At 44.2% G+C, this 19,799-nt stretch overlaps 1 protein-coding gene across 1 annotated transcript in view; it reads left to right on the top strand.

Annotated features, from left to right (window-relative positions):
- The window catches only part of Traf5 (TNF receptor associated factor 5), a 43,133-nt gene that overhangs the window by 5,258 nt on the left and 18,076 nt on the right, over positions 1 to 19,799 (top strand). Inside the window, exon 2 of the mRNA XM_026387536.2 lies at positions 19,149 to 19,367. Coding sequence (XP_026243321.2) covers positions 19,150 to 19,367 — 218 coding nt within the window. The 5' untranslated portion in view covers position 19,149. The remainder of the gene's footprint in view (positions 1 to 19,148; positions 19,368 to 19,799) is intronic.

The raw sequence follows: 19,799 nt of genomic DNA, 5'->3' as shown, positions 1-19,799 counted from the left end.
GCTCTGGAGAGAGAGCAGCCAGGGAATGTGGAAACTGGCTCACTTTTGGATGTGCTGGCTTTGGAGTGTCTGCAAGGCATTCACAAGGACAGATGGGGTTGGCAGGAACACGGACAGTCTATAGGCAGAGGGGCTGTCTGGGATGGAGGAAGAGACAATTGGGAGTTGTTTGTTCAGACATGGTTATAGAGGCCAGCTCAGTTTGGTTTCAGTGAAGCTAGAGGGAAAGTATTTTCAAGTGTGAGAGTTGGATGTGGAGAGTTGGAGTTAACCATGTCACATGTTGCCTAGAGGTCAGACAAGGGGAAAACTGAAGATTGACCATTAATGTTAAAGACCCATAGTCACTGGGGGATGTGGCGAGAGCAGTTTTGGAGATTGGTGAGGATGTGAGCAGGCTGAAGTGGCTGTTGATTGGGTGGAAGAGAGGCCCACTCGCATGGGGTATGAGGATGAGTCCAGAAATTTAGCTGTGAGATGGGAGCGAGCACAAGTTTTAGGGAAATCTGAGAGAGGGAATGCTTTGTTTTTCTTGAATCTTGGGAGACTGTGACTGTTTGATGCTGAAAGGAAGGAGAGGTGGGTGGTAAAGGAGGTGGAGGTGGATGAGAATCTACATCAAAGGATCCCTGGGAAGGGAGGAAGACAGGAGTCCAGGGCAGGTGCAGACCATCTGGCGAGATTGGCCTAACTCAGAAGTCACCTCTGCAAACACCCTGGGAGGGAGAGAGCAGAGCAAGGCCCCCATATAGGGAGATATGCAGATCTGGTGGCAGGAAGTGGAGGTCGTTCTGGTCTGATGACTTCTAGTTTTTTTGGTGTGTGTTGTAGGAAATTAAGTTTCCTGGTGAGACTGGGGGGAGTGGTCAAGGTTTGTGGAGAAGAGAGAAAACTTTGAAATAAACAGTGAAAACACAAATGAGCTCAAATAAAAAACTAGCCTTGCACCTCTCGACATGATCCCAAAAAGGATTCTGGCAAATGGCATTTTAGATCTAGCCCCTGTGCAGTGCCTGGCACCTCAGTGAGGACACTATAAATGTCTGTTGAACTGAACAGCCTATCCACCTACAGACATCCTTCTCAGCATTTCTCCCCTTCTTTCCAGGTAACTGGTGCCCTTAGGCCAGAGCTCTCCACTGTGGCTCCTAAGTGAGTGAGGAGCACTGCTCTAGCTTCACTCTCGACCATGTAGACCCTCCTTCTCCTTACCCTTCTACCCCACCCCAAGTCAGCCATCAGTAGTCAACCTTGCCCTCTCTAGCTGAAACTGGTAGAATTTGAGGACTTACAAACAGGAGGCATGTTCCATGGCAGAGAGGCTGTCTGCTTTCTGTGGAATACCACTAAGGCTCTCAGTCTTCAGGTCAGTATTTATTGAGCATCTGTCATGTGCACCACTGTAAGGGTTGGAACCTCCGAAAGCAAAAGAAACAACCCCTGCCCTCTTGGAGCTTTTATTCTGCTAGGGGAAATCAGAGAGTAAAGAGGTAAACATAGAATATCAAAAGGTAATAAGGGCTTCAGAAAAAAAAAATACAACAGGGGTTGGGAGTGCCAGGGACATTGGGTTTCCATATAGGTTGGTTGGCAAAGGCCTCACTAATGAGGCAGCATTTGAGCAGATGCCTGAAGCAAAAGAACAAGTCCTTTGGGCATCAGGATGAAGAATATTGTAGGATTAGCAAGCAGAAGGCAATTGTGCCATTAAGAAAAAGCAAGGTCAGTGTGACTGGAGTTAATGCGGGGGGGGGGGGAGATGGGGGAAGCAATTAAGAAATGAAGATGGAGCGAACGGAAGGCCACATCACAGTGGGCTCTGCCATCTGAGGACCCTGACTCCTAAGTGTGATGGTACCCTTTCAGAAAAGAAGTGACAGAGATGACTTCTATTTTTTAAAGAGCCACTCTGACTGCTCAGATGTGAATGGGCTATAAAGGAGCAAGGTAGAACAAGAGAACAGCTAAAAAGATGAACGCTATAATTAGTGGAGAGATGGTAGCACCACTTAGACCAGGGTGGTTATTCTGAAATCAGTGAGAATCATTTAGATTGGGAATATGTTGGGATGGAAGAGCTAGTAGGATCTGGCCTTGTGAAATGGAGAAAGGAACCAAGGATGACTCCCAAGATTTAGGCCCAAGCAACAGGGTGATTGGTGGTACCATTTCCCTGAGATGGACCAAAGCTATAAGGGGAGCAGGTCGGGGGGGATTGAATGTGTTAAGTTTGTGATGCCTTCTAAATGTGGGGGAATGGACGAGGCAGTTGGAATGATCTGAGGTTCAGCAGAGGGGTTTATATACATAGAAATTGGGGCATTGTATGCTATTGATGGTATGTAAGCTGGGATGGACTTGGCAAGAGAATGAGTGTAATTAGAAAACAAGAGGAAGTGCAGAACCTACTTGGAGCTCCCCAAGAAGGGGCCTAAGACTGCTACAGTAATCTAGTTGGTGTTCTTGCACTGTTGCACCCATAGAGTCTAGCCTGGGAATTTGCTAAAATATCACTCTTCTCATTGCTGCTAAGAAATCCTGATGCTGAAGTATATTAATTAGGGTAGGCTAAATTACTATAACAAATAGACCTCCTCAAAGTAGAGGTCTTGTCCTTTGGAATAAAGAATCCAAGCCAGCAATTTTATCATGCTTGGGGACAGATTTTTAGGCAGCACATGCTGGGACCTGACCACTCTGAGAACTGCTGCATAGATGCGATCCCCACCTATACTGAACACCCCTTGGGAATGAGAGCTGTCCAGCAACCCACTCCAGCTCCACCCATGATAGAATAAGGCATAGACCTATCTGCATGCAATAGGCACTGAGTAAATCTGGCTGGAATGGAAAGGTTGATATTACACGGTTATTAAGTGCTGATTTATGTGCCAGACACTATGTGCTACTAATTTATGTGCATGAGCATATTTAATTTTAGCTATAAGCCTTTGAGGCAAGTATGGTTTTTTGTCATATTTTCTATGTGAGGACAAGGTGCCACAGGTCAGAGGAGGGCAGAAATCCCAACAGTCTGGCTCCAAAGCTGGTCTCTAGCCAGTAGGCTGTACCATCTTTCAAGACCACTTGGTGTTGGTTGGGATGGTGGAACATCTCCCAGCTATGACACAGAGTTAAGAGCACTGGATTTGGAGTCAGAAAGTTTATACAGGTTGAGCATCCCTAATTCAAAAATTCAAAATGCCCCCAAATCTGAAACTTTTCTATTGTCAACATGATGCCACCAGTGGACACTTGCACACCATGAAACTCTGTTTCATGCACAGAAATATTAGAAACATTCCACTAATTACTCCCAGGCTGCGTGTATGAGATGTATAAGAAATAAAAATGAAATTTGTGTTTAGACTTGGGTCCTATCCCCAAGGTATCTTGTTAGGTATGTGCAAATGTTAAAAAAAATTCAGAATACAAAACTCTTCTGATTCTGAGAATATTGGATAAGGAATACTAAGCCTATATTTTAAATTCCTGCTCCACCACTTAGCTGTATGATTGGAGGTAAACTGCTTAACAACTTGGGGCCTAGATACTAGATTGGAAATGGGACAGTGAATATATTGTCACAGGATTAGTGGAGGCCTGGGTGTGATATTATATGTAAAGTAAGCTGGCAACTGGTAGTAGGTGCAAAGCATCATCATCATCATCATCACCACCATCACCACCACCACCCCTTAAAAATGAACTATTGCGGGGCTGGGGCTGGGGCTGGGGCTCAGCGGTAGCATACTTGCCTGGCATGTGTGAAGCACTGGGTTCGATTCTCAGCACCACATATAAATAAATAAATATATTGGGATAGAAGAGTTTGTTGGATTTGGCCTTGTGAAGTGGAGAAAGGAACCAAGGATGACTCCAAGATTTAGGCAAAAGCAACAGGGTGATTGGTGGTACCATTTCACTGAGATAGACTAAAACTATAAGGGGAGCAGGTTGGGAGGGGATTGGATTTGTTAAGTTTGTGATGCCTAACTAAATGGGGGGGGGATGAACTAGGCAGTTGGAATGAGTCTGGGGTTCAGAGGAGGGGTTCATATACATAGAAATCTATCAACAAAAACAAACAAACAAACAAAAAAACTGAACTGTGGGGGCTGGGGTTAGAGCTCAGTTGTAGGACATTTGTTTGCCCAGCATTTGTGAGGCACTAGGTTTGATTCTCGGCACCACATATAAATAAATAAATGTCCATTGACAACTAAAAAAATAAAAATAAAACAAACAAATAAATGACCACCACAACAAAAATCTGTGGATCCCCTGCGATTACCTAAAAGAGCTTCCAGATAGCAAACCAGAATAGTTCTTTGGTACATTTTTATGTGTTGGTATTTCTGCATGATATTTGGTTTGATGAGTTTTGCTGTGTTTGTTTGCTTGATTTTTTAAATGTGAAGTACTTGACTAACTTAAGTCCTTCCAGAGCTATGTGGCTAAATTGGGGAAAGAAAGAGCCCCTCCCCAAATTCTGCCTGTTTCTCTTGGGTCTCCTTTCTGGATTCTCCCTCTTCTGTGTTATCAAGCCATGAGTCTCAAAGGCCAATGTCAAGTGTTGTCCCAAGGGACTGAGTTCTTAGAGTCAGACCTTACAATGACTGGCTGTGTGGGGGACATCTGGGGTATGCCTGAGAGTGGACCTCAGGAAGACTCTTCCCCTGAGGCTGGATTGAGAGGGACCCCCCTGGTCCTATCTGCTTCTTCCGTGATCCTGGGCCAGAGCTGGCCTCACTACCAGTCAGGAGGGGGTTGTCCTACCTCCCACACAACATCACCTCATGCTCTAGCCACAAACTTCCAGCTCTGGCAGTAGAATGTTGTCAGTATGTCACATGTCTGTGACCAGATTTAGAGATATGTATCTCCACAGCTGACAAAGGCAGCTATAGGTGAGCATTTATAGGAAGGTGGGTCACAGCTAGAATGATGTTGACCTTTGGTGGCTAAGCATCACCAAGTGATCAAACCACTCCTTATCCACAGGAGATATGTTCCAAGACCCCCGTGATGAATGCCTGAAACCTCAGATGATACCATACCCTATTTCTACATACATACCTACAGCAGGGTTTAATTTACAAATTAGTAACAATAACTAATTAAAGAGATTAGTTAGAGATTAGTAAGAGATTAGTAACAGTAACTAATAAAAATAGAATAATTAAAACAATATGCTACAATAAAATTGCCAGCATAACTCTTCTTGTGCCTTGGGGCCAGTATTAAATAAAATAATGTTTACTTGAACACAACACTATAAACTGGAACAGTGGGTTGATAGCCAGGATGGCTACCAAGTGGGGATGCTGGACAAAGAGATGGTTCATATCTCAGCATGGAGCGTGATAGTATGATATTGCATCAGACTATTCAAAATGGTGTGCAATTCTACTATTAGTTTCTTTCTGGAATTTTTATTAGAATATTTCAGACCTTGGTTCATCCCAGGTAGCTGAAACCAAGAGAGCAAAACTGAGGATGGGGGGAGCTACTGTACTCATTAGCATATCGGTTCTGGAGCCTGTGTAGAGTGGTCTCAGGTCCTTTGCCTTCCTTCAGAGCACCTTTCTTAGGCCATGGAGGGTGGAGTTATACCCAGTCCTTACTTCAAAATACTTCTGAATTCACCCTAAATCTAAAGTGTTGTTTATTTGGCTATGTATCCAAGCTCCCATGTCCACAGGACCATTGGAATCCCATTCAGTTTCCTAGTGTGTGCTCTGTGTGCCTATGTGAGCAAGTAGGTAATTAGGAAGGGAGAATGGAAGAAAAAATTGGGCCCGAGATGGTAGTCCCATAACTCCTCCAAGTGAGGATTTGCCTACATTCAGAAATGCAGTCCAGCTGGGGAGGAGGGATCCTTTTTAATAAGAAGTGGAATCTGTGGCAAGAACCAAGGTCAGAGGGCTAACCCAGCCTGGGGAGCCCCACAAAGGGTAGGGTGCTGACAAAGAGCCTCCTAGTGGTGTGGTCCAGGCTGGGAAGAGAACCAAAAGTCACAGTGTCCCCAGGGCCAACAGATCAGGGGGTTTCAAGAAGGAAGTGCCAAATGCCACATAAAGGGCAGGAGGACAGTGATTTAGAAGAGACTGTTTGGCAAATCCAATTATGTGATTATAGTTTAGATCATCAAATTAGCATAATGTGTTTTTCCCTACTAGGACCGTTACGTATACCCCTCACCCTCATGATTTGGGCCCCCTCAGCCTATTCAAGGGTACAGATGAACTCAGGAGGGCAGGGAACACCACAGGAAAGTGCTGGTGAGGTCTAATGAGGGACAAGAGTCTTTGGCCACTATCTGGATCAGGTACCACCCTGGAGCCGCCGGGAGTGGGAAGGTGTTTGGCTGGAGCTATGACTGGGCTTGAGATGGTGAGTGAACTGGGCTCCAGAGAATGAGAAATCTGAGCCCATCAAACTGCATTTCTGTTTCCTCCCCTGCCTCTGCAGGTGGTAGGGACTCAGAAAAGGAACTATTTGCACAAAGTGGTTGGCTAAATGAACGAATGTAACCATGAATTCAAAATACTGCGTTGGGTGAAAAGTGATCAGAAAAAATGGAGGATAAAATAGAGAAATGAGAAAAATGACAACAGAAGACAGTTCTAGGTAGAAAGAAAGCAGTCAGCTTAGTTAAGAGTGACAGAGGAGAGGGAGCAGCCCTGTTGTATGTTTGGGGTCAGCAGTAGTTACTAATGAAAAAGCTCATGATGTGGGGAAAAAACATGGAAATAGGTACAGTTTGGTGAGTAAATATGAATGTCAGCCAGCAGTGTGCCGTGCTAAGCAGCCAAAAGGTTGCAATTATGACCTTGAGCCTTAATAGATGTACTACTGACTGGGAGTGGGGAGACAAAGAGAGGGAGTAGGGAGTGGCCTGAAAGGACTTCACTGTGGTCAGATCACGTTGACCCATCACATTTCCTTCTGGGCCCAGACAAGGGGATAGGGATGCAGAAAAAGCAGTGTCCATTCCCAGCAAACTGATGGGTGGAGAGACAAGCATAAAAAGAACACGGGAAGGCAGTGGGCTTGCTAGGCTTAGGCAGGACTTCTTACTCAAACAGGTCTTCAGGAAGAGGGATTGGGCTTTCTCCCGGGGGTCCTCACCTTTCCTATCTCACTGGACAGCAGCACCCAGGTCCAGGTTTGAAGTCCCAAATCTTGAATGTTAGTCTTGGTTCCTTCTGGGCTTTCCAGCGTCACTTTCAATCTCCTGTGAAAACATCCCGAATCTCTCCCTCTCCCGACCCTTCTTGGACCCACACCATCTCCTTCCCCTGGATGGTGTTCAGTTTCTTAACTTCCCTTGCTGTCCCTGATCCTCCATTCTCCATTTAGCATTTGGAATGGTCTTCAAATTCCAGAACAAGTACTGCCAGTGGCTGCCTAAGGTGCTCGTGTGGCTTCCTGTTGCTCTGTTCTTAGGATAAGCCCCAACTCCTTCCCTGGTCCCCCTGTCCCTGTGGGTGCTGGCTCCTGCTTGCTCCTACTATGCTTCTCCTCCAGGACACTTAGGCAGCACTGCTTCCTTTCTGTTTCTCTGACGTGGCCAGTCCTTGCCAGCACTGACCTTTGCCCTCACTGGCCCTCCCTCCATTCCTCACACCTGCTGCTCAGGTATCACCTCCTCCATGAGGTTTTCAGTCTAAAGTGGATGCTTCTAGCTCAACATCTTGTTTATTTTTTTTTCAAAGACCTTATCATATCCTGTGATTGCCAACTTTGTTTGTTTTCCCTTTGTCACTTCCATTAGATTGTAAATGCCATGGACCATCTTTCTTATCCACCCTTGGCCCTGAGCCCTGACATGTCAGGCAGCCGGTTATCCTCAGAGTGTATGATGATGATGGAGGCTTAGAGGAAATGCTTAATAATTATAATAGCGTTTTGTGCAGCACCATTACAAGCACTTAATGCCCATGGGGGTCTACAAACTTTTTCTGTAAGGAACCAGATTATGACTATTTTAGGCTTTGTAGGCTATATGGTCTGTGATGCAACTACTTAGCACTGCTGTGGTAGTGCACAGACAACCGTAGGCAATAGAACAAATGAATGTGCCTGTGTGCCAATGAAACTTAGTTTACAAAAGCAAGTAGCAGCCTCACTGAGCACACCTGCAATCTCAGCAACTTGGTAGGGTGAGGCAGGAGGATCCCAAGTCCAAAGCCAACCTCACCAAATTAGTGAGGTCCTAAGCAACTTAGCAAGATCCTGTCTCAAAATAAAAAAAAAAAAAATTAAAAAGGGCTGGGCATGAAGCTTTGTGGCTAAGCACCCCTGGGTTCAATCACTGGTATCAAAAAAAAAAAAAAAGTATCAGACCAGCCATCCCCTGATGCATAGTATTAACTTAGTTAATCTTCAAAAGTTCTATGAGGTAACTACTATTATCACTACCACCATTTTCAGATGAAGAAACCAAGAGTCTTAGACACTAAATAACTTGACCTCAAGCAAGAGAGGTGAAACCAGAGTTTGGACCCACATTACTGCACTTCAGAGCCCCTGGTGGTACCTACCAGATGCTGCCTCTCAGTGGGCCCTGGAGAAAAAGGGAGCAACCCCAGCTCCTGCTTATCCCAAGGGCCTCACTGCTTCCTGGTAGGAAGAACTCTCCAGTGTTCATTATTCTCATTCAGTAATTAGGAAATGATACTAATATGTGTGTCATAGTGTTGTCAGGGTTAAAATGGTTTAAACAGGTAAATTAGCTGGCTCCATGCCTGGACACAGCTCTAGTAAGGATAATCCTAACCCAGGATTGATTCTAGTCTTGGGTTCCATATACATCTTTCCATATCATCCCCTTGTCCTCTCCTCAACCAGAACAGTCCTGGATTCTCTTCATGGCCCTGCATACAGCAACCCTCCTGCACCGTGGCCTTGTCCATTAGCCCCAGCTTCCTTATTGATCAAGCGCTTGAGTGCTTGGCCAGGCATGGTAGGTCTGAGGGTCAGGAGATTAATGGGGATGGCCATCCCCTCGGGCAGCCTCCTGAGGGGTTGCTGGATAACAGCAGGTCATTGGAGATTCACAGAATCAGAAATGAGGAAGGGTCCTAAAGTAGTACTAGAGTCAAACAAGCCTTCCTGGGGGGAAGCTTTGTATGACCAAATCACACAAAGTGTGATGCTTGCTCCCTTTTTTTTTCTCTTGGTTTAAATGGAGCAAATTTGAAAGTTCTCCTAATTCCCTAAAAGTAGCTCAGATAGACTCTGGATGGTTCTGAGTGGCTTCCCTTTGGTGAGACTGACCTAAGGCATCCTCAGGATATGTGTGGGTGTGTCAGCAGCAGCAGAGATGCCTTTTAGCCATTGCACACTTTTCTGTTCACCAATATTATATGTCGTGCTGCCAGGAAAATGAGGAAGCAGAGATTTCCTGACAACTTGGACAGAATCACACTTCTCTTCCAAGGAATTACGGTCAGAACTACATCACTCTTCATCCTGGTTGGTGGCCTATCATCATATCTCTTCTGGCTACTATGGTGTTACCTGGTCTGGCCTTGGTCGCCCTCCCTTGATAGGCCCCATGGAAGAGGGCTTCATTGCTTCTGCCTTTCACCAAGGCCCTTCCTCTTTGTCTAACCTGTCTGGTTAGATATCAATAAAACCAGTTTCTCCCATAGGTCACATAGAGGGGTTTTTGGGTTGTTTTTAAGGTTAGGGTTGGAGGAGAGCCCTGGCAGTTCTTTGGCGCGGCTGTTTCTTCACAGTCTTAGATTGCCGGGCTGGGCTGTCACAGACAGATTGTTTCAGTTCTCTCTTGTGCCATGGAAATAACATAGAGAAAAAGAGCTTTTCTTCACCCCCCCCCCTTTTTTTTAACATTCATGGAAGGAAATCATCTTCTTGAGAAAGCAGATCACTGAATTCAAGGCCAGGTGCAATCTTGAACAGGGAGTTGCTGGCCTCCTAGCTGGTGAGCTTCTGGCATCAAAGCCAGGGCTACTGTCTTCTAGAATACCCAGGGCACAGCTTCCAGAGCCTCCTTGGGTTACTGCATCTGGAAATTTTAACTTTTCCTAATTACTAGTCACAGTTTCTCCTCCTTTGAGCCCAGGGTCCTTCAATGGGCCTTAGGAAGGTTTGGAGAATAACATATTTGCATCCCCCTCATACTGCTGAATGTGAGTATTAGGAAGTTGGCTGCAAATACTCCTGGCAAGGCCTGAGAAGAACTGAGAAATGGACAATTTGCAGTTGAGCAGCCCATCCATGACTGGGCAGCTTTCACTGGTCAGTGTGGTGTTGCTTCCCAACTGTCTGTCCATGGCTTGAAGTCTATCCTGGAGCACTGGGCCAGCCTTTGTATTCCCACCTCATCACCCAGTTCTACAGCTTTCACCTCCCAAAGAAAGTGATGTCTCTTGGCTCTTCAGCTTATTAGCCTCCCTTGCAGAGGAGCCTTGGAGAAGGGCCAGGGGCTTCTCCTATATCCTCAAGATCCTCCCAGGAACCACCACAGTACTTAACAGCAGCCCTTGACCTTGTGTGTTCTTGTCTAATCTAGTCACTAATCGCTTGAATCTTGGGCCTGGAAACAAGTCACAAAAGAGTCACAGAAGGCTAAAGGGGATATTCCTTGGGGAAAGCAGCACCAATTAAATCATACATGGGGTGTGACACAGAGGCTGTGCCCCAGCAATGTGTGTGCACAAGAGGGTTAAGGCTTTTATACTCACTTCAAAGAGTTTTCCAGTGTGTTCTCTTGGCTTATCTTTCCATATCTTCCTGGCATAGACTAAACCTATTACATCAAACATCCCCACTAAATAAGAAAAGTATTTGTAAAGTGAAAAAAATTTTAATTCCCCAGACACATTTTTAAAATTTTTTTAAGTTGACAAATTCTGCATCTTTAATGAGAATTCCTGGTATTCTTAGATCTAACACACTGTTTTTTTTTTTTTCAAATTGAGGTAAAACCCACACAACATAAAAGTAGCCATTTATAAGCATATAATTCAGTGGTATGCAGTATATTCACAATATTATATGACCCTTGGGTGAGTTTTAAATTACTTGTATCACAAAGAAAACATGGCCATTCCTAGGAATAATGAAAATAAATGATAGTTTATATAATATGATAAATCATATGATTTTGACTAATCATATAATTTATTCCAATAGAAGAGATGTGAGAGGTCAGCAGGTCTCACTAACCCCACTCTCCCAAGACTGTCCCAAAGGCATCCTGACCTTACAAAGCCTCCACCCACACCCTCGCCTTCCCTCTCCATCCTCTCTTCCTGGTGCCAGTCCTTCCCTGGAGTCTCAGTCTCATCTCCAGTCTCCTTTCCCTCAGCCCTCTTAGCCAACTCACTTCTACACCTAAGTATGTGACCTCACAAAGTGCTCCACAGACATGGGTCATTGCTTTGGGTCCGGCCGTCCTCACCTTCCTTTGCTCCCTTGTAGTCTCTTTCCATAAATTCCCAGCTGGGCTGTCTTCCACACTTATAATCCCTAAAAAGATCAAAATCATGGGGTGATGTGTGCAGTTACAGGCTATGGTATTCATTCGGGGATCTTCACCATGTGCTCCTCCCACCTCTCCCAACTAATGTCTCCCAGATCTTTCTAGGTATTTCTAAAAGCTAGTTAAGTTGTACAGGAGTCAGGCATAGGCCCTGGAAAAGCTGGGAAGCCAAAAATGAGATTTGGAGGGAGGCATTCATACTCCTCCAGGGCTGAAGGCACTAGGGAGGGGACCCAGGAGCTGGGGATCATGCTGGGTGAGCCTGGTGGGAATTAGTCCATAAAGAGGGGTCTTTGGGCAGTGGGGTCTTAGAGCCATGGAAGAGACCCAGTCATGTTGAGATGCTGCCCAGCACTGGGAGACTGGGAAGAAATCCTCTGGCTTCTCCTCTCTTCCCACCTCCATCTCCTGCCACTGCCTTTCATTGACTGAAACCAGCCAGAAGCCAGGGAGCCCAGAAAGCAGAGTTTGTGGGGGTAAGCCTCACCCCACCTCATGGTGCAGACCCTTGCAGAACAAAAGTAGTGAGTAAGCAAGCCAGCAAGTGACCACAGTGTTCCTTTACTTCCACTACAGTGACAGTTAATTACTAACCATTCTAAGAGCTTTTATGATACCCTCTGGGAAATTCTTTTATGACTTTCATCTAGAAAACGCCTCCTTTTTGGGGACCAGCTGAAATGCTTTCTTCTCAGTGAAATCAGGATGGATACCTCAGAAAATGTTAGCTACCCCTCATCTGGGCTTCCACAGTTCTTTGTCTAAATCTCTTGGTGGCACTTGCCACCAGAATATTACAATTTATCATTTCTATGTCTGATTTCTTCTGCCCTTGGAGGGCCGCAGGTGTGGTCACAATGTCACAGGCTTCTGCATTCTTAAGATCTAGTGCAGGATGCAGTCAGTACAGCTGCATCGGTGCCAGGAACATACGGACCAGCAGGCTGTGGAGGGTTCTTGCCCAAGATTCCACAGCTGGTGAGTGGCTGAGCATGTGGTGGGACTGTCTGTCCACAATCTCTTACCCAGGAGACTTGGTCATGTGTCCTTTTTACTCTGGGTTATGCTTTGTTGTAATCAGAACTACCCAAGAATCAGCACTTTAAAACCCTGGAGACACAATTCCTGGGCTTATATCCTAGGAACTGTAATGTAGTGTGTAAAAATTTCCAGACCTCCATGAATCCAAAGAGGGTGTCAGGGATCTCTACAGGTGGTGTGGACAGACAGACAAGGACCGACCTTTCTTCATTAAACCTCGAGACTAAATTAACATGTGGCCTTTTTGTTGTAGCTAAAGGCTCAATGCATGCTGCTTCTGTATGTAAAACTACTTATTATATGTTCCTCAGAAACAAATAAATCAGAAGGAATGTATTAGTAAAGAATTTAAATTGCGACATGCACATCTGTTCTTGGAATTCTCAAAAAAAAAAAATATTCTCCTGGAAAAGATGCATCCATTTGTTAAAAATCAAAAACAACCACAGAAATGGTATTTAAAAGAAACTCTGTGGGTTCTTAGGGAGCAGAGAGGTGAGATTTTTCTCTTGTCTTTCTTGACCTGAGCTAATAACTCCTCAGCAGGAGGAGCACACTGTACCCTCCGTCACCCACAGGAATCAGGTACTGTTGACTACAGAAGTTCTATTATTAGTGGCTTTGATGATTTCTTCCTTTTTTGTAAGAACTGAGCTTTTTTGCTGTTCCTGTTACATAAGCTATTATACACAGAGGGGAAAGGCTTTAATAAAGCAGGGTGCTGACTCATTCCTACGAAACAGCTGCCTGGGAATAACAGAGGACCAGCTGGAGTGCCTCATTAACTAGAGAACCATATATGTTAGGCAAAGAGCAGCCTTTTTAGTTCTGTTGTTAGGCTCTCATATGGGTGGAGACCCGAGGAAACTTCAGAGGAAGGAGCAGGACCCCACCCTGCGAGATACCACAGCTCCCTTTGCCATGCAACAACATCAGAAGTCCCTACCTTACAGTTAAATGTAAGCGTTGGGTTTTTTAATGTGTGTAATGAGATAAAAACTCAATTTCATATAAACAGATATTGAACAAGACAGATAAGGGCAGTGAACAAGGTCAGTGGATGGCTTGGGCTTGCTGAATAGGTCTGGGAAATGTACGTATGGGTGGGGAGAAGAAGGGCCAGGCATTAGTCCTCGGGCCTCTACCGGCTGTTGAGCAGCACCAAGGAGACTGTCTGTGAGGGTCAGCTAGGGCTGGACCAGCAATTGTGAAAGTGGCAAGATAAGAACCTACTCAGTAGCCTACTAGAGCAGTGGGTCCCAAAGTGTGCTTCAGGGTCCCTAAAGTGCCAGAGCAGCTCCCACGAGAAAAGCAGGCACAAGATCTTGCTAACCTCGGGCAAGTTCAGGAAAAAAACAGTTGTGTGCACCTCTTTCCATCTGGTGCCCATGGATCTCCTGCATTGGTGGCTTGAAACCAGCCATGGAGGGAGTATTTATAGCCACAGAAGTTGGCAAATGCTACAGGCTGGAGCTTTTCCTCCAGGAGAGCATATTGTTAAACATTTACAAGCACATCCCTGATTGGATTGCCTGACACCCGTTCAGAGGGTCTGTATTGTCAGAACTATTTTCATAATACTAAAACATCCTTCACCACTTTCGCTCTTCTTTCCCAAATGCTCAGAGTTGCTTTCCAGACGCTGTGACACATGATGCTGCAGATCAAATGTAGGAGCAGATGCCAGAATTCAGCTGTCTTCTTGTAAGCCAGATAGTAAAGAGATGTGCAAAAACAGTGCCACTCTTTTTACTGATTTTGTGTGTGTGTGTGTGTGTGAAAATGTTTTTTTTTCTCAAAGATATTATTTATATTAAACATATGATTGGCTTATTATGTTAAAGTGAATCAATAAAGAAATAGTGTTAAGTTTATCACTTTTAATCTCAAATACAGTAAATATTGATAGATAAAATTCACATGAACAAAATACCTTAGGAGTCCTCATTTTAACAAATAGATTTATTTTAGAGCAACGTTCGCTTCACAGCAAAACTGAGAGGAAGTTTAGCATATCGATTTTTTTCTTTCCTGGATTGTGCCTTTGGTGTTATATCAAAAAGTCATTGCCAAACCCAAGAACTAGATTTTTTTTCTCCCACACTGTCTTCTAGGAATTTTATAGTTTTTCATTTTATATTTGTATCTGTGATCCATTATAATTTAAATTTTGGGATGTGTGTAAGATCTGTGTCTAGGCTCATTTTTTTTTTTTTTAAATGTGATGTCCCATTGTTCCGGCACCATTTGGCTTTGCACCATTGAACAGTACTACCTTGTCAAAGGTCAGTTAGCTGTATTGATGTGGGCCTATTTCTGGGCTCTCTGTCCTTCCACAGGTCACACTAACACTGTTGTTGATTACTGTAGTAAGTGTTGAAGTTGAGTGGTGTCAGTCCTCCAACGTTGTTCTTCTCCTTCAATATTTTGTTGGCTATCCTGGGTCTTTGTGTCCTGAATTTTTAAGGGTATCATCTAGTTTGTTTGTATTGTTAGAATAAAATTTACGGGTTACTAAAGAGCAGCAATTTATCTCACAGTTCTGGAGGCTGGGAAGTTCAAGGCGCTGGCAGGTTCAGTGTTTGGTGAGGGCTATTCTGTTACTAAGGTGGCACATTTTTGCTGTGTCCTCACATGACAGGAGAATAGAAGGACAAAATGTCTTGCTAATTCCTTCCAGCCCCTTTATAAGGTTGCTAATCCCATTCATGAGGGTGCTACCCTCATGATGTAATCACTTCCTAAAAACCCCACCTCTTAGTATTATCACATTGGATCTTAAGTTCCAACACAGGAATTTGGGGGGCACATTTATAGTCAAACCATACTAAATGTGAAAGGGGAGGAGTCCTGAGACCACAAAGTTTGAGGACTGCTGTTGTAGAGAAAGATGGACATATAGATGAGTGCAACAGATTCTTGTGCTGGGAAAGAAGACAGAATGTAGTGGAGGAAAACTGAACTGAGTTTTGTACATCTCCCTGCTTGTTCTAGAGACTGAATGAGTCTGTTAACTTTACGGTGCATCTCCAAGATTCCATATTTAGATGCTGTGTGACACAGGCATGATCTTTGTCTTAGAAGAGAATCCCAGAGGGTCATAGAACATGATCTAAGGGTGTAGGATGTGAAATGTCATCCTTCCTTGAGACTAGAGACCACAGGGCAGGTTAAGGCAGTGGGAGATTGGTTCTTGCAGTTTTCTGAGAGAAAGGTGGCTTTTTGGTTATTAGGGTTGTGCATGAAAATCATGCAAAGAGGCATACCTCTTCACCTTCAGAATTAAAACTTTGTTAAGTACCAAGAACAAACCACGTTAAAAGGGGAATAATAACACTCACCTCTCACCTGTCAAGATTTACAGGAAACACATGCTAAAGGGAAGAGGTGGGGTAGGTTCTGGTCTCAAACCTCAGGATTAAAAAAAAAGTCCCCTGGTCTGCCAGAATCCTCCAAGGACAAAGCTTATTTGCCTAAAGAGGCCAGTTGTTTACTCTGCTCCTTTCTCCCCAGCCACACTCCAGATTTCCACCACTCTGGCAGGAAGAGAAGCCAGACAGGTTACATAGGAAAGAAAGGCAAGCAGATGACCCAAGCAGAGCTGGGTGGCAAACGGGGCTGTGTGTCTCTCCCCTGGCTTGTTGGAGCTTGCAGCTGCTCCCAGGCCCAGCAGAGTCATAAGGATCTCCAGAGCAGCCAAACCAAGCAAGTCTGAAGGTCAGGCCTTCCCGACCCTGGCCATGTGGAGGGGTAGTATCTCCAGTAACCACTCCAAAAGGCCTCCCATCTTTTAACCTTTAGCCAGATTCTGAAAGCACATTTCTACACGGTGCCCCAAAGTAACGTCTGCTGGCAAGGCTAGAATATTCTCAATTGGGAACAACTAGTATGTTCCCAAGGTCCTAAAATGTTCAGAAATCTGCTGGTGTGTGTGTGTGTGTGTGTGTGTGTGTGTGTGTGTATGTGTGTGTGTGTGTTATTTTGCAGAGGGAAGATCTAAAGTTTACATGACATTTTCAAAGAGGGGGGCATCTTGCACACACACACACACACAAAATGTTAAAAATGGCTACATTAGAGACCAGCACTAATGAGGCTGCACTATTGAGGGTTTTTCAATGTTTTATAGAATTAAAAATATTATTTCAGTGAATAGCTGACTTGTTCTCCACGCCAGGCATAATGCTAGATATGGGAATACAATGAGGAGCAAGACCAGATGTAAACTGTGTGTCACTGAGCGACACAAACATAAATCAAAAAATTGCACCAATGCTGTCCAATGTCAAACCAAGTGTTGCACTGGAGGAGCCGAACCTGGTTCTATAAGTGATGTGATTTAGTGGATGTTTAGCTTTTGTTTTCTATAATTATTTATTTTTTAATTGATAATGCATTCATTTTTAAATGAATGTAGTGATTTTCATGATGTAGTAAAAAATCTTGTTCCTCATCTATTCATATTCCCAACCCCCTCTGAAGTCCACATACATGTTTTACAAACTGGTCATAGACCAGGAGGAGAAGAGAAAGCTTAACCTGAATATATGACTCTTGAAAGTCACACCTGGAGTATAAGTTCATCAAGTGAAGAAGACTGGAAAGAGACAAAGATGTTCCAGACACAGGCAACAGTCTTGCAAAGGCCCTGTGAAGTGTATTAAAAGAACCAAAAGAATGCATACATGGCAGGAGTGCTGAAAGCAAGGACGAGAGAGATCAGGATGCCACTAGGTGGGAAGGATACAGCCTTGTAGCCTGTTCAGCACTGTAGACTTTCCCTCAGAGATTGGGGAAGCCCCTGAGAGACGAAGGGCCATAACTTTAAATCATACTTGAATTTTGAAAATAATTACTCTGGCTAGGTAGCATGGAAAATGAATTGGAGGAGGAAGCAGTTAATGGTTTCCTTTTTCATTCAGGTGAGAAATGATGCAACTTGGCACTGGTCTTGGTTGGGTTGCTATCTCTGACAAGGTACCATAGACTGGGGAGCTTATCAACAACAGAAATTTCACTCTCATGGTTCTGGGTATTCTAAGTCTGAGATGAAGGTACCAGTATGGTTGGGTTCTGATGAGGACCCTCTCTTGCAGTTTGCAGATTTATTGTTTGCAGCAAGAGGGTGAAGGAGCTTTTCATTTATTTATTTTTCCACATATTTACTGATGTGTTAGAGTTGCACATAATGATGGGATTTGTCGTTAGATACTCATACTTGCACACAATGTAACTTCCCTCCTCCCTGCCTGTCTCACACCCTTTGGTCCCTTTCTTCTATTGATCTCCCTTTGATCCACCCCATCTTTCTTTTCCTTTTCCTCTCTAGCTTCCGTATATGAGAGAAAACACAACCCTTGACCTTCTGAGTTGGACTTATTTGACTTAACATGACATTCTCTAGTTCCATGCATTTTCTTGCAAATGACATAATTTCATTTTTCTTTATGGCTAAATAAAACTCCATTGTGTATATATACCACATTTGCTTCATTTGATGGATAACTAGACTGGTTCCATGGTTAGGTCATGGTGAATTGTGCTGCTGCAAACGTGGGTATGCATGTATCACTGTAGTATGAAGACTTTAATTCTTTAGGATAAATACTGAGGAATGATACAGTGGGTCATATGTTGGCTCCATCCCTTGTCTTTCGTGGATCCTCCATACTGATTTCCATAGTGTTTGTACTAATTTATAATCCCAACAGTATAAAAATTTCTTTTTTCTCTACACCCTCTCCAGCATTTATTATTATTTGTCTTCTTGATGACTGCCATTCTGACTAGTGTGAGATGAAATCTCAGTTTAGTTTTGATTTACATTTGCCTAATTGCTAAAGATGTTGAACATTTTGTTGTTGTTGTTGTTGTTATTGTTATTGTTGGCCATTTGTATTTCTTCTTTTGAAAAGTGTCTGTTTAATTCATTTGTCTGGCCTCTTTTATAAGGTCACTATGCGTGCTCTACCCTCTTGACCTAATTACCTTCCTCAGCCTACACTTTCTAATTGCATCACCTCATGGGTAAGGATTTCAACATGAATTTTGGGGGCCAGGGAGAGACAAAAATTCAGTCTGTTAAGATAGAGGAGTGGGAAGAAAGTGCGTGTGAGGGAGCGAGGGGAGATCAAGATTGATGGTAAGAAATGTATTTGTGTATAAGACATTTGCTTCTGGAATTTTTTTTTAACAAAACATCTGTTTCAATTCTCTCAATTTTGGAAGAAAAACCCAAAATAGTTTGCTTATAATGTACTTAACCCCTGGTAATATTTTATCCAAACATGTGGCCAAACTGACATGACAATGTAGCATCCTATAAAAGGTTAATGAACAAAGAGCTAAAGTCTCAGAGAATCTTGCTAGAGGTCATCTGGACCAGCTTCCTGGCCCGGTACCCCAAGGTCATCTCACCTTTGCAGGAGCCTCCCCATTAGCAGGAAGTTATTATTGTTGTCAACGGATCATAACAGAATGAGCGTGCGGGTGATGTTCACTAATTTTGAAACACGTAATTGAGCACTTGGTGGCTGTATCGTTTGGGTGTTTTCACACTTAATTTTCCTTCTCTTCCCCGACTCCCCAGAATGGCTTTTTCAGAAGAACATGGAGGAGCCCCCTGTGGTTTCATCCGCCAGAATTCCAGCAACTCCATCTCCTTGGACTTTGAGCCCCACACAGAATACCAGTTTGTGGAGCAGTTGGAAGAGCGCTACAAGTGTGCCTTCTGCCACTCGGTACTTCACAACCCCCACCAGACGGGTTGTGGGCACCGCTTCTGCCAGCACTGCATCCTGTCCCTGAGGTGAGTGGGCAGGGCCTGCAGCTCCAGCCACAGCAGGCCAGACCCAGGCGGCGTGTTCCCGGCATCTAAGAGTCAGCTGTGCCACTCAACTGTAATCATGGTTTTGGGAATTCCTGTCGCTGGCCACAGAACCACAATAGATAGGAGGAGCTTTCTCAGGGGTCCTCTGTGAGGGCCTAAAGAGTAACCTTCACTTTTTGCCACTTATGATATATACCTTTTCTCAAAACCCAGACTCTGCCCATTTTGCATGGCAGAATAGACCCAGTTGCACAGTCTGTCATGAGTTGCCTATCAAGAATGGATTGTATCTTACAGCATCTGTGTTGTAACTTCCCTGACTGTTCTTTCCTTGAGGTAAAGATGCTGTCACATCCATAAAGGACTTGTTGCCATGGCTGCTGCCCACTCCAGGGCAGCTATAAACCCTGT

Source organism: Urocitellus parryii, chromosome 9, assembly GCF_045843805.1.
Source record: "Urocitellus parryii isolate mUroPar1 chromosome 9, mUroPar1.hap1, whole genome shotgun sequence".
NCBI classification, from domain to species: Eukaryota; Metazoa; Chordata; class Mammalia; order Rodentia; family Sciuridae; genus Urocitellus; species Urocitellus parryii.
This window is presented reverse-complemented; position numbering and strand designations above follow the sequence as displayed.